Here is a 14,037-nt window from a genome sequence, read left to right as displayed (position 1 = left end):
AACTGGCTTACTGCACCATGTTTGGCACACATAATAACAGCTGTCAAGTTTGAATTTCATATTGGTATAATGTTACACTACTGACAATTAAATATTGTGCCCACCATTCAAATATAATACATTGTTCAAGAAAATAACAAAAGATGGAAAAAAAGAAACAAACATGTCTTCAACACCCTGCCCACCATCAGTTTAAACCTCTTAAGCACGACGCCCCCAAATTTGGGGGCTCTCGGGCTCAGAACCCCTCAAACTCACATGCAGCAAATAGCCTGATTATTAGCCAGTAGTGTGGACACGGCCACTTTTTATTTTCGATGAACCAGCAACGTGTGGACAACAACATCATATAAGTCACTTATTATAAACTCCAAAGACAACTATAGGCTACTCATATAAGCACAAAAATATCGTGGCATAAAAGCACCAAATCCTGGCCCGAAATCGGCGCTATGAGTACAGTAAATCAATGTTTGTACCCTCATGCTAACGGCTACCCAGTCATACAATGCATTTATTAGCATTAGCACACGTGGCGGAACACGTAACTAACTTCTGTTTTACGATCCGTAGAAGCACTAACCCGTTGTGGATGATCAAACGTACCTTCATGCTGAACTTCGCCGACAAAAATCGTGGTTATGCGCCCAAGTTTTCTCAAAATATGGATAATAACGTCGCGGAATTTCCGTTCCAAAGCTGTAGTCATTGCTGCCAACTGCATACTGTTGACTTCCGACTTGTTTCCAGAATAAGAGCGGTCAAGGGGGCTTGGGCGAGTGGTCAAACTGCCTGCGACCGGAAATTTCCGCCGGGGTACACGCCTCACTTCTGGCAACTTTATTGTACGAAATCTTTTGTCGATCACCACCAAATTTGGCATGAGTCTTCCTAAGCCTGTGACGCGTCTAAGGAGGGGTTGTTTTTGGAAATCGACCGAGGATAGGCTGAGATCCAGCCACACACACACACATGAACTGAGAAAATCCTACAGATGACAGCCAAAACTGGCTCTGATGATGTTATGAATACGAATATGATTCCTATTATCTGTATTTGGATGTATTGAATCATATGAGTGATAAAGAAAGTGAAATATATAGTTATATAGTGTATAAAAGTACAATGTAAGAGCTGCAACAGCTGGTTCGAAAATGATGCCTCGCCTGACTAAAACCTCTTATTCTTAACTTTATTCCACTTTAACCTTTTTTTAATAACTACTGATCAGTTATGCTATGACTTGGGAAAGAATCAGGGAGCTAGCTGCATTATTTCAATAACCTTTTATCACTGAAAGTGCATTTTTCCCAGGCGAGGCTGAATATTTTCACTTTCAGCTGTGTTATGTCTTATTCTCTATATTAACCAGCAACATATTCACAATATGACCAATGTAAACTATGTCACAGGTGTTGTGATCTGATTATATCAACAAAAATTATTAAAATCGACCTTGTAGTTACAGAGCTATGGTCAGTTTTGTAGGGCTATGCTTTTTCGCTCAGAGACCTCAAAAACGGCTCCGAGATTAAGAGGTTAAGCTCCTTACCCACATACTGTATGTTAATGTGTTCTCAAATACAGCCAGGTCTAATGCTGATATGCACAAATACAGCAGATCAGTTACAATATAAATATGAACAAACCTGAGGATTTCAATCAGATCGTCTCAGTAAGGCAAGAGGCAGACGGAGCTCGTCGTCACGTGCAGCTAGGAACAATTAACCCGAATGAAAGTGAGAGGGGGTTAAAGGCCATTACAGTAGTTGCAAGTTTTGAGGGGCCACTCTGTAGTTCAGGGGCCGTGTCCATTCTTCAAGTCCACGGTGGTCGTAATTTAGTCATGTGCTCTTTAGGGGAGAGGAAAGGGGGTCGTGATCTGGTCTCCATGTCAACCCCTTGGATCAGTGATGGAGGAGGAGCGGTCAGATCTTCCCGAGGGCCTGCATGACGGCGGTGGTGGTGCTTTGGCCGAAGATGAAAGCCCCGCAGAGCAGGGTCACCACTCCCCACGCTGTGAGGACCACTCTGGAGAGGAGCAGGTACAGGTGACAAAGAAATGGAATAACTGAAGCAAATGCCTCTCAGATCAGTCAGTTCAAAAAAATAAAAAACAATAGCATCATCCCTTTAGTCCATCTGTATACATTTTGGCAAATTGGCCCAGTTAAAAGAATTGTGAAAATAGCTATTAGCAGTTCCTGTTTACAATGTCCCCATGAATCTACAGACAACCAATGCTGGTTACTTTGATACTGAAGGAGATTGAGGAGGATCTTTTTCTATGATTTGTAGTCAGATTGTTTGGATATATTTGTATCTCACAGAACATTTTATTAAATGGATCAATCCACGCCGGCTCTGCAAGACGCGTGTCTGACGAGAGCGGCTGCGTTCTTTTACGCCTCAAGTCTACTTACAGAGTTTAGTGAAGCGTGATCTGCACATATTGATTTGATGTTTTTAAACAGTGTCACACCGTTTGTTATGTTTATAGAGAAGCGAAGCGGTTTTCTTACCCGACATGTTTTATCCAGCAACTCTTTTTTAAATCAGCCGAGAACGAGACCTATTGTTAGAGCGAGGACATCCAAAACACAGACGGGCATCGGAGCCTCGGCGCGAGCAGAACCTCCGTGACTTTAGGGTGTGTAGTCCTTATAATTACGCATTTTATTTAAAATAAGGTCCCATGAAGGTACATCACCTCTCGATGTGTTCATATGGCCGACAGTGATTGACACATTCAGAGCAAAACATATTGACAAAGTGTCAGGAAGAACAAACAGACTCGGACGTATATTTACAACACATTAACATTTAAATAAATGAAGCTGGTTCTCACCTTGTTTTACAGGAGACTGGCTCCGACTGCATGGCGAACATCAAACAGAGTCCTGTCCAAACACACATCACAGGGTCGGAGGGTTTAAGGGCTGCAACGCGCGCTCACACACACACACACACACACGCACACACGCACACGCACACGAGAGAATATGAATGTGTAACCCAGAGTGTTACCTGGGAAGATGAAGATGAAGAAGGCGCTGATCCCTCCGATGACGCTGATGACCTTGCTGATGTCCGGCACGTACGTGGCGATGAGCAGCGTCAACGTGATCCACAGGACCGACAGCACGTAGCGGCTGCGGCTCTCGAACTCTGCCGTCACCACGCCGTGCCGCCTCCGCCGCCAGCTCAGCAGGGGGTCCTGGATCACGGACCTGGTGTGAAGGAGCGAGTGTGTTTTTGATCGACCAGTGAGGCTTACGAGTATTCATGCAGCCAAAACAGTGTAACCCAGGCAGAGAATTTGAGAACATTCGAGGTTCTGAGTACGACTGTATTTGCTTTACATAAAACGCATCCTCTTTATCTAAACATTTCAGAAGACTTTTCATCATCTAAATAAAGTGGAAAGGTCTCTTTACAAAGATGTAACTGAGGTTGATGTAAATTCACTAAGGCCGTGTGCCTGACCTGCCCAGCAGCAGGATGATGGGATAGATGGTGATGATGGAGATTCCAAACAGCAGCCTGGCGATGAGAATCAGAATGTCATCGCCAGTGTACGACATCAGAATGTCGGCCTTCACGTCCTTTCCAAATGTCAGGTACCCATAAGCCCCTGCGACAGAGAAAGACGGAACCTCAACACCAACATGAGCATGCCGACATTACATATTAAGTATGTTCACCATCTTAGTTTAGCTTGCTGACATTTCTAATTAGCCCTAAACCCAACGTGCGGCTGAAGAGCAGACTTCTCTGTATCAAAACCAACCGAACACAAAGCACCTGTGAGGGAGTAGATGACGAGACAAAAGATCATGGAGACCACAGAGATGAAGACCCAGTGAGAGAGCCGCTGGTTCTCCATGCTGCTGTAGATGGTGATGCACGCCTCGTGGCACTGGAACAAACACACGGACAAGGGGAGTAAAGGTGAGATCAGCTGTTGGTTGGAGTTATTCCCTACAAACTTCGTAAGTATATCTATAACATATGAAGGCAGAATCTGTAGGCAATCGGACAAGATTTTGGTTTCGGAAGTAGAAATGCACCGATCGATCAGCTGATGACGGATACTTACCGGTTTTCAGCTGATGGGCCGATAAGTTTAATATTTCAGATTTGTTTTTCCACACACGAGTGCTGCAAGACAGTTTTTACATTGGCAGACTTATTCGCCACACACAATACGTTGTCGTGAGTGAAGAAGACACAAAGTTTAATGTTTAAGTCCAAAATAAGCCGTGTAGGAACAACCGTAAAAAATGTTTTGGAACAACCAACTTAGACACTTATTGTATTTATTACAAGATAAAGATATAGAAAAATTATCAAAAGCATACAAACAAATAAACAAAATCAAACAGATCTAACGAGCCCAAACAGCTCAAATGTGCACTAACAGATTAAACTGAATAAAACAGAGTCATACGTTGCTAATCAGCCGATAGCATTGAGAGCGTCTCCTTCACCCTGGAGGATCAAGGGAGACTGACTTCTCCACAAAGAAGCGAGCCTGAAGAACACGACTGAGTGTCGCCTTTCCACCCCCCCCCCCCCCCCCCCCCATCAGCAGGAAGCTGCATGTCAATCAAACTCCAGTCAGTTAGTCTCCTGTTGTCTGAGGGATGTTTACACAAAATCAAGTAACCATCTGTCTCCTATAAGGCTCCCCACATTTGAGAAGCTGCCCCCACTTTGGTTCCCAGAAGATGCAGGAAACCCCTGCTCTGTTGCCCATAGGTCAAAGTTCACACTAGACCGAAACCACATGTGGACAGATTTAAGTCAAAATATAAGTCACATTAGAACAATTAACAATTTTCCCCCCCGACACAGTGGTTTACAAAAAAATCGGCCAAAAAAAACTTGTAATCGGTGCATCTTTAATCGGAGACGACTATTCAGCTTTTTAGTCACTTTTTAAAAAAAATCTGCAATCACATAAGTGTAAATTGGCAACTTGTTTAATTAATAATCCAGCTGTAGACGTCGGCTCTCGACTTCATTTTCACGTCCATCTGTTGCATAATTGGACTGTAACCATTGACCAGCACATGAAGAGAAAGCCTTGGCCCGCTTATCCGTTATCCGGGTATCTGCTGGCTACACCTGAACGTTGCCCATCCATCCATTTTCCTCTGCTTATCCGGGGTCGGGTCGCGGTGGCAGCAGGCCAAGCAGGCCGACCCAGACCTCCCTCTCACCGGCAACATGTTCCAGCTCATTCTGGGGGATCCCGAGGCGTTCCCAGGCCAGCTGGGAGATGTAATCTCTCCAGCGTGTTCTGGGTCTTCCCCGGGGTCTCTTCCCAGTTGGACGTGCCTGGAAAACCTCCAGTGGGAGGCGTCCAGGAGGCATCCTAATTAGATGCCCGAACCACCTCAGCTGACTCCTTTCGACGCGAAGGAGTAGCGGCTCGACTCCAAGTTCCCTCCTGATGACCGAGCTCCTTACCCTATCTCTAAGGCTGAGCCCGGCCACCCTACGGAGGAAACTCATTTCGGCCGCTTGTAGCCGCGACCTTGTCCTTTCAGTCACGACCCAGAATTCGTGACCATAGGTGAGGGTAGGAACGTAGACCGAGTTTGTGACTGAGGCCACAGAGGCTAAATCGACCCGATAGTCGACGGGTTCAGAGATGTGGTCGGATTAAACTCCTGAGACTAGATACAGACCCACTGACCGATAAAACAGAGACGAGCTGTCGGCCACACAGATCGTGTGCCTCTGTAACAGCCAACCTTAGGCTTTTCCTCATCCGTTTGGAGCTCACGGTGCGGGGGTGAGGATCCAAAAGTCTTATTATCCGTGATCTCTCTGCCGGTGTGATGAACTGAGATGAGATAGGGAATTAAATGAAGGCTGTGGGCTCCGAGCGGCACAATGGGGTGACTTAAACAATCCCGGCGGTCAGGATACAGACTCTTGTCCCCACTTGATCCCAGCTGCCATCGCCTGGTTTTAAATCCCGCCTCCTCCTCCTCCACTCCTCTCAGGATCTCATCAGCTCTCTTTTCAACCCCTTTGCGGCGCAATCACTCACCCCGAGGAAGCGTGTCTCTGTGTGTGTGTGTGTGTGTGTGTGTGTGTGTGTGTGTGTGTGTGTGTGTGTGTGTGTGTGTGTGTGTGTGTGTGTGTGTGAGACAGGACATGCAGCAGTCCGTTTCTGCCTTCTCCTCCTTTTATTAGATCCTGCCAGCATCCCTCAGGGGTTACCTTGGCAACTTGGGAAGTTACACAACAGTCCGTCTTGCTTTAGATTGACAGAATGATCGCTTATCGAGAACCCTACCTCTGCTATTAAATATGAAAAGCTCACTCTCGGCCCCAGCCTGCTGACCTTTACCACACGTTAAAAACACTCTCCTGAGAACGTCCAGCTCCCCAAGTTATAGAAAAAATAAAACTCTATAATCGCTTCAATATCTGCCATTTGTCCAGGTTCTCTCTCAAACATCTGCCTTACCCCAATACAATGGTGAATGGAATTATGTTTGCGGCGCTCACAGCACTGAAATCCAAAGACTTTGCTGTAGACACCTCTCATATGTATGGAAGCCATTTCCACCAATTTCATGAAAAAAAAGATCCTTTCAGTCAAATAATGAGAAACTCTCAAAAAAATGTGTTAATATCTCAAAATAATGACTTAGAATCTTGAAATAACTCACTCTTGAACTCACCTGGAAACCAAAGCAGATGGTCGGTATGACGCTGAACATGGAGGACCAGGAGCTGATCCTGCACACAGACGTGAGGAGACACAACGGTCATTTTTTTCCCCCTGGAGTTCACAAACGCCACGAGATGATGAAGAAAACGAGGTATTATTAGGGCTCCATTCATAACGCCGTGGCATTTAGAGAAACTTCACCAGAGAGTTCATCCATCAATCACTGGCACGCGAGGCTGACAACAGCCGCCGAGGTAAGTCGCTGAAACAGACGAGAGTCTGATGGGCGACACGGGGGTTCAAGGAGACGAGCGAGCAGAACGGCTTCACCTACTTTAGTCCGTCCTGGTGGCCTGGATTCAGAGCAGATTCATGGATAATTCATATTTCCTCATAGAAACCTCATTATATGAACTTACTGTGGTGATTAAGTTTATTTATGGCAGAGAAAAGAGAACCTCAAATCCAAAAAAAAAATGTTTTCTTTCTGCACATATACAGATTGTTTTTGTTTCTGGCTTTGTGAGTGCGGTGTGGACGGAGCAGCCCGTCTGTCGTAACAGTCTGAATGGGGAGAATTGCGGCGAGGGGGTCAATGACAGGCGGGGCCAGTAGGGGGACTAGACACTGTGGTCTGAGGTGGCAGAATAGAAGACGAGGAAGGGGTGTGTGTGTGTGTGTGTGTGTGTGTGTGTGTGTGTGTGTGTGTGTGTGTGTGTGTGTGTGTGTGTGTGTGTGTGTGTGTGTGTGGAGAGTAAATAGTCAGTCGCGGACAGCATTGCACAGCGTGCTGCAAATTAGCCGTGAGCAGACGGCTACCCAGCTTGTTGAGATGAATACCATCGTTATATATATATATGCATTTCCTCAGAAATCCCAAATAGCACATGACATAAGGGATAGTAATTCCACACTATTAATTATGCATCAACATTAATTATGAGTAATCCTCAGACGGATAGCGCTGTTGTGTGTAGAGGGTGGGTGGGTGGGTGGGTGTGTGTGTGTGTGTGTGTGTCCCGGGTACTGTAAGGACAAAGGAAGAGATCGGCAGTCTTTATTTTAAGCCTATATGTTGGCATAGGCTAGTGTCTATTCATTCTTTCAGTTGTTTACAGACCTAAATAGGAGCAAATGAGTTTTTATGGGTCAAACGGCTAAAACTTATTTGATGTGATTATTGCACATTTTGTGAGCGTTTTGTTTCAATAAAAAGGAAAACACTTGAATGTCATGAAATAAATACCTCGAACAGGAAGACGGCGTTCTTTGAAAACATACAGCTGTGCAAGACAGACAACGAGGACGTTAACTACAGCTTCGACAGTTCATTGCACTCCTGATGGAACCAATTAGTCCGACACATCTACTCTCTGCACTCATTTGGACTTCACTAGCCATTTGTGACCAGTGGAGCAAATGGATCGTTTGGACTCCTGGATTCCATCAATTGTCTTCACACACACACACACACACACACCCCACACACACACACACACACACACACACACACACACACACACACACACACAAATGCATACCCACTGGTGTAGAGAGGCGAGATGTGAACCACAACAGAAGGCGTGGTGTAGTATTTCACGATGATGGCAATGGTCAGGTAGGTTGCAGCCAGAGTGCCAAGACCACTGTGAGAGGACAGAGACAGAAATCAGACACTGAGACAGAATGACAGACATTGCGACAACCAACAGTGATGTCATGGTGCACTGACACGCCCTGGAGTACACTTCTACGTCACTGCAGCGAGACCGAACAGATATTTATGGGAGTCCAAACAACCACCTGGCCGAGACCGACGCCAACAACTCGATATGTATATCTGTGAGCTTAGCACAAGTCAGCTGGATGGGGGGGGTGTATTATTCTGTACACATGACATCTATTGTACCTCTGTCCATCCAGGGAGTGGGATCCTTCCTCTGCTGCTCTGCCTAAGGCTTCTTCCTTTTTTCTCCCCGTTAAAGGTTGTTTTTCCCGGGAACTTTCTTCTCTGTACCGATGTGAGGGTGTCGTATGTGTACAGACTGTTAAGCCCTCTAAGGCAAATTTGTAATTTTGGGCAATACAAAATAAATTGAATTGAACAAATGGAGTCCATCTTTGCCGGGTTTATGAATTGTTTGGCCTCCCATCGATTTTCAGGGTGTGTTGAGCTGCTTCTCGATGTTAATCTGCCTGTTGAATTGTAAGATATTTGGTGTATGAATTAGACATTTTGAATTGTTAGTGGCACTGGAGAAGAGCTTAAAAAATATACATGAAAGATATGCATATTAGTTTGAACTTTTCATTCCCATTTTGTGTAAATCTGGCCATTCGCTTTGAAGTTACATTGTTATGCATCAAAGCGTTGGTGAAGAGGAGATTTTGAGCCAATGGTGGAGCTCAGTGGTCACCAGAGTTAATATGTAGCAACCTGTGGTGACCGTCAACACGACATCTGATGGCAAATCTGGCCAGTAGTTGTTCTCCTATCTTGTTCTCGACCAAAGGGTTGGATCAAATAATACCTTTTAATAAAAAAATACTTAAAATCTAAAATGAATATACACACACACACATTGAATTCCCACATGTGACACGAGACGCCTGACCTGATGTATTTCTGAATGCTGATCTCTTTGGGGATGGACAGCGGCAGGATGAGGAAGAGGCAGAGCAGCACCAGCCCGAAGTGCTGGTCCGTGTAGAAGTGGTGCGGCATCTCCGACGCCGGCAGATGGGTGATCAGCTCGTACAGGGAGCCGCACACTGACGGAGAAAAAAACAGTCACGAAACAAACAACGAACAGAAACGTGCCCTTTAACTGAGGGGAGAATACAGACGCTCCAACTCACACTTCTCCAGCTGGTCGTCCACGATCACCAGGAAGGCCACGGAGATCATGAAGAGGTTGAAGACGAAGCAGATCTCACACAGCTGACCGATGGCCGGACCGCACACCTCCTTCACCACCGCCTGGTACGTGCACTGGCCACTGATGGACGACGAGTAGCCCAGGATGATCAGACCGCTGACCAGGAACACGAGGGAGACCTGAGGGGAGGAAGGAGGGCGGAGCTAAAAGATACAGATTACACTTTTTTTTGGGGGGCTCTCTTTTGGCTCAGTCCAAATGAAACACTGATTTGCCCCAAAAATGAGACGATGCCGGTGAACATTCCTCAGAGGTTACACTATACCACCAGATAGGGAATGGTAATTATATCATTTTTACACAGACGCATAACACAAACCATCCCTTGAATGTTTTGTTTTAAAGAATTGTGAGCAAGATACATACGAGCTGGACATTTTGAACTATAATGGTAACAGAATTTCTAAATGTACCTGAAATCTAGTTTGGAATATACAGATGTACAGGTCTAGCTCTCATTTGGACAAAATTCAATGAGAATTGTGTCTTGTTCAATTTTTTTATATTAACACAGGATCACATTAACAATACATTCAAAATGATTTCAGAAAATACTATGCCTGAAGTTACTTATTCTTTTTTTTAAATTAATTTACACGGTCTGTACTGGTCCTCACATCTTTTTTCACTCGCACAACTGCTGAATGCCTGAGTGGCTGAGAAGCCTATCTAGCTTTTGGGACTGAACCCGATGAGTGACAATGAAAAACCAATACGAGGGACAGGAAGTACGTGAAAGGCCTCCCTATGGGTACGTCCAGTGTCCTCACAAATGCTTGCTCTAAAACGTTAGAGGCCTGAGAGAGACAAAGGGAAACAGAAACAATTGGAAGACGTAAAGTGTTTCTACCGGTCAATGTAAGAAAACCAGCTACACAACCTAAACAGAGAGACAGGAATGAACACTGGAGGGAGGAAGCATCCTTCAGGGTTGTAGGTCCCTGCTGAACTGATGTACAGTCAAAAGTCTCCAACACAGACAAACAAATGACAGCAATTATGCAAATAAGGTCTGTAGAGAACCTGAAGGGAAACACATGAAGCGCAGAAGAGCAAGCTCGGACACAAATTTAAAAAATAATCTATGATCCAATTATGCTCTAAAGTTGCTGCCAAGTGTCCAGCCAGATATTTAGCACCGCTGTAGTGTAATGGGAAGACCTGGCCTCATTTAAGAAGTAAAGAGGAAAAGAAAACTTTAGACTCAGGCAACCTCGTTTAGCAACAACTCTGAACAGGATGTTCTGTTTTGTAGCTTCTAGGAGGAAAGCTCTTAAACAGAATACAATGAGCTGAACGCAAACGTTTAATGCCGCCATTGATTCAACATATTAAAAGTACTAATCTTTAGGCATTGCGTGGTTAAGGGTATTATCGCAGCTCAAGATGGGATTAATGGAGCGGTCTCATAGACGACACCATATGACCCGTTTCTCGAGTATTTAATCAATGCTTTCATTATCGGTAATCTAGAGATTCATTTTTTGATAAGTTATTAATTTAATATATGAAAAGAACAAATGTTATTCTCCTGTGACAAGTTTCACAAAGCCCAAGTGATGCACCAAAATTGCTCATTTTGTCTGAACGACAATCAATTAAAAAAGATACAAAACGCAGCCAGTTAGCAAATACTGTAGAATCTTTTGGAATAACCTTAACCCACCATTAATATTAGTGAAAACGATGCACTAATAAGACTGTGGTATGAAAGAGGCGTTCTCATAATGAAACACTGTATATGAAACAGAGTGGTCCCTCTGAAGCTCCGTTATTAAGCTTTTTAGCTAACGGTTTAGGTTTTACAGCACAATGATTGTATCATGTAGTTTCACCGTTTTTATGTAAAAAAAAAAAAAACTTCAGACAGCAGACCATAACAGCGCTGTCTGGCTTTTTAGTCAGGTGTCCAAAAAAAAGTGACATTAAATTGATGCTACATGTAATTAGGTGACCGTTTGCTAACGCGTTAGCCGTGCTAACAATTTTACGAGCCTCTGATTTGAGGCTGTCAGCTTGCTGGCCAAAAAAGCAATACACGCAGCTTTAAACTAAATATTAAAACTATCTTGAATTATGTTTCAGAAGTTTTGGTAGACAAAACCCCTTTTTGTTTCAGGGCGAGATAATTCACTCATTTCATTTCACATTCAACTGTGGAATAGGACAAGACAAGGAGACCGTAGGGTGGCAAATCAAACAGCCTACAAATAAAGAGGGGAAAAAACTGACTTTCTAGTTGACATTGAACCTGACACAACATGGAGGACAGACAATGTAGATACAAAGACAAAGTCTGTAGGATGTCACAGCATTAGTGCAGAGCAGCAAAGTCACAGATGTTCTGAACTTAATACTTTTCAATCATCAAATGAATGGAGGAGCCAGGACACCAGGAGAATAAATGAATGATTTAAATATGTCTGTTAAACTCTTGGACAGTGGTTTGACCTTTAGAGTTTTACAAAAAATAATTAAAAAACAAGTACAAGAGGAATGCTTGGTTGGGTGAGCAGAATGAGAAATGGGATTTGTGTTGAGTCTGGGGAACCTTTTACACACGACTAAGACAGATATTTAAAGTTATGTTTCTGGGTCAAAGTGATGGCCAACTGGGGTGAAAAGGTTATGCAAGTTCTGGTTTGGGCTGAAAACTATAGGAAATAAAAAAATTAAATCACAGAATCAATGTTCAATATTGCAGTGGTGTGAGCAACAGAAGAAAAGTTCTACTGATAAAGATGAAGGGACTCTAAAAAGGTGCTGAGGTCAAGTCTGACATGGCCTCACTGGTCAGGTGGAAGACATCACAATATCCTTAATTGATCTCAGTAGACCTCTGTAGATAAGACGCATCTCTCCTACAACAGACTTCCAAACAAAAGATAAATATAAAAAGTTGCTTAAAATAATAAAATAAGTCACCTTTAAAAGCAAACTTTTGAAATGTCTGCCAGAAATCTAGCAATGCAGAGAAATCTCATATTCTACAGGCAGAAATATAATTTTTTTAATCTTATCTTTAGTTTTCAAAAATGCCCACCAGCTCCACGGTGACTGCGCTGCGGATGCCCCCGGCTCTCTCGAAGACCCAGGGGAAGTTGAGGAGGCCGGCGCCCAGGGCGGATTTCAGCATGATGAAAATGGCCCCCAAGGAGCCGAGCCGGGGCCCGGCGGCCACGTCCAGCCGGGGATTGGCCGAGGCTGAAGCCAGCAGACTGATGCTCTCTCTGGCTAACTCCTCCATGCTTCAACCGGCGGGAAACTCACGCTGGGACACACTGACGCACATGCGCGCTCACAAGCTGCACACATAAGTACGAACATCCACACGGTGCGGCCGGTCTGCTCACCACCCCAACTCCTCCGCGGGCCGGAGCCGCTCACTGAGCAAGGTGAGCCGGGTGGAGGGCGGAGGGAGGGAGGGAGGGAGGGAGGGGCCCGATGGATGGCTGCTGCTGCTCCTGCTGCCTTCAGGTGCAGCTCGGATATTTTAGTGGACCTCTCAGAGAGAGAACCACAGGGGGACTTTTACATGACATTTGATTTGAATACAAAATTGTGAACAATGTAAGTGTCACAGTAAGGTGCAGTGGAGTACCATAATGAAGCAGCCTCTATGAATCTTACGAATGAAAAAGGCTTCAATGTCCATCATCAATTCAAAGCATCTCTGCGTGTCTTAACAAAATGTACAATGGTGATAATTCCAGCTAAAAGGGGACTCCCTGGTTCACAAACTAGTCTTGATCAAACTATAATAAAAATGATGCTTGGCATATTTTGTCAGCCCACTCACAATTTATTTATTTATTTTATTTATTTGTAAGGGGCCATGTACAATATGGTTAACATAAACCTTTCTATTTGATGTATTGTACCACAGTTAGCTTTAAGCTCTTTATCTCTTTCAGGTAACACTTAAGACATAACAGCACTGAACAAACAGGATGGCACACATAATGCAAAAATTATACACAACAATCATCACACACACCATGTAAGCCAGAAGTCTATATTAGAAAAACCAAACTGCCTGGTTTTGTTTAACTAAACACAATTCTCCTGATTCGCCAGCGTACTGGCTCCGAGAAATCTTGAAAATAGTTTTAGGCTGTGCATTTTGCAAAAATCCTCAAACTATTCACACAGTGTGTGTGGGCGGGGCAGGGGCAGTGTGTGTGTGTGTGTGTGTGCGTGTGTGTGTACGTGTGTATGTGTATGTAGGTGTGTATGTGTGTGTGCGTGTGTGTATTAGGCTGCCTGGCTCACTGTCAAATCTGTTGTTGTCAATATGTGAAGGGGAAGAAAATGTGGGGAATGGGAACGTTTGGATAAAACAATCTCGGCACAAGAGGACGTCTGTGTGGGGCCAGAATGTCTTGCAGCCAGACCGGCCAGGCT

The 14,037-nt window shown here is 44.4% G+C and overlaps 1 protein-coding gene across 1 annotated transcript; it reads right to left on the bottom strand.

Moving 5' to 3' along the window:
• Positions 1–1,611: 1,611 nt before the first annotated feature.
• On the bottom strand, positions 1,612–12,895 carry slc38a8a (solute carrier family 38 member 8a). The gene is made up of 10 exons (XM_076082231.1): positions 12,677–12,895; positions 9,554–9,752; positions 9,310–9,466; positions 8,236–8,340; positions 6,705–6,762; positions 3,805–3,919; positions 3,487–3,634; positions 3,028–3,230; positions 2,849–2,900; positions 1,612–2,031 (listed from the first exon to the last, which is right to left on the bottom strand). The coding sequence occupies exons 1-10, from the start codon at positions 12,878–12,880 to the stop codon at positions 1,929–1,931; spliced, it is 1,344 nt and encodes a 447-aa protein (XP_075938346.1). The 5' UTR covers positions 12,881–12,895; the 3' UTR covers positions 1,612–1,928.
• Positions 12,896–14,037: the final 1,142 nt, after the last annotated feature.

Source organism: Anarhichas minor, unplaced genomic scaffold (assembly GCF_050575085.1).
Source record: "Anarhichas minor isolate MPS153535 unplaced genomic scaffold, ASM5057508v1 ptg000090l, whole genome shotgun sequence".
Taxonomy (NCBI): domain Eukaryota; kingdom Metazoa; phylum Chordata; class Actinopteri; order Perciformes; family Anarhichadidae; genus Anarhichas; species Anarhichas minor.
The sequence above is the reverse complement of the archived record's forward strand: the minus strand, read 5'-3'. Positions and strand labels throughout refer to the sequence as shown.

Bases quoted from the DNA above. Each gene is read 5' to 3' on its own strand.
- slc38a8a (XM_076082231.1), bottom strand. From the start codon at position 12,880: ATGGAGGAGTTAGCCAGAGAGAGCATCAGTCTGCTGGCTTCAGCCTCG. The intron at 8,341-9,309 runs GTCAGGCGTCTC...GTCCTCTCACAG, and splicing joins AGCATTCAGAAATACATCAG to TGGTCTTGGCACTCTGGCTG. The intron at 6,763-8,235 runs GTATGCATTTGT...GTCTGTGTGCAG, and splicing joins TCGCCTCTCTACACCAGTGG to GATCAGCTCCTGGTCCTCCA.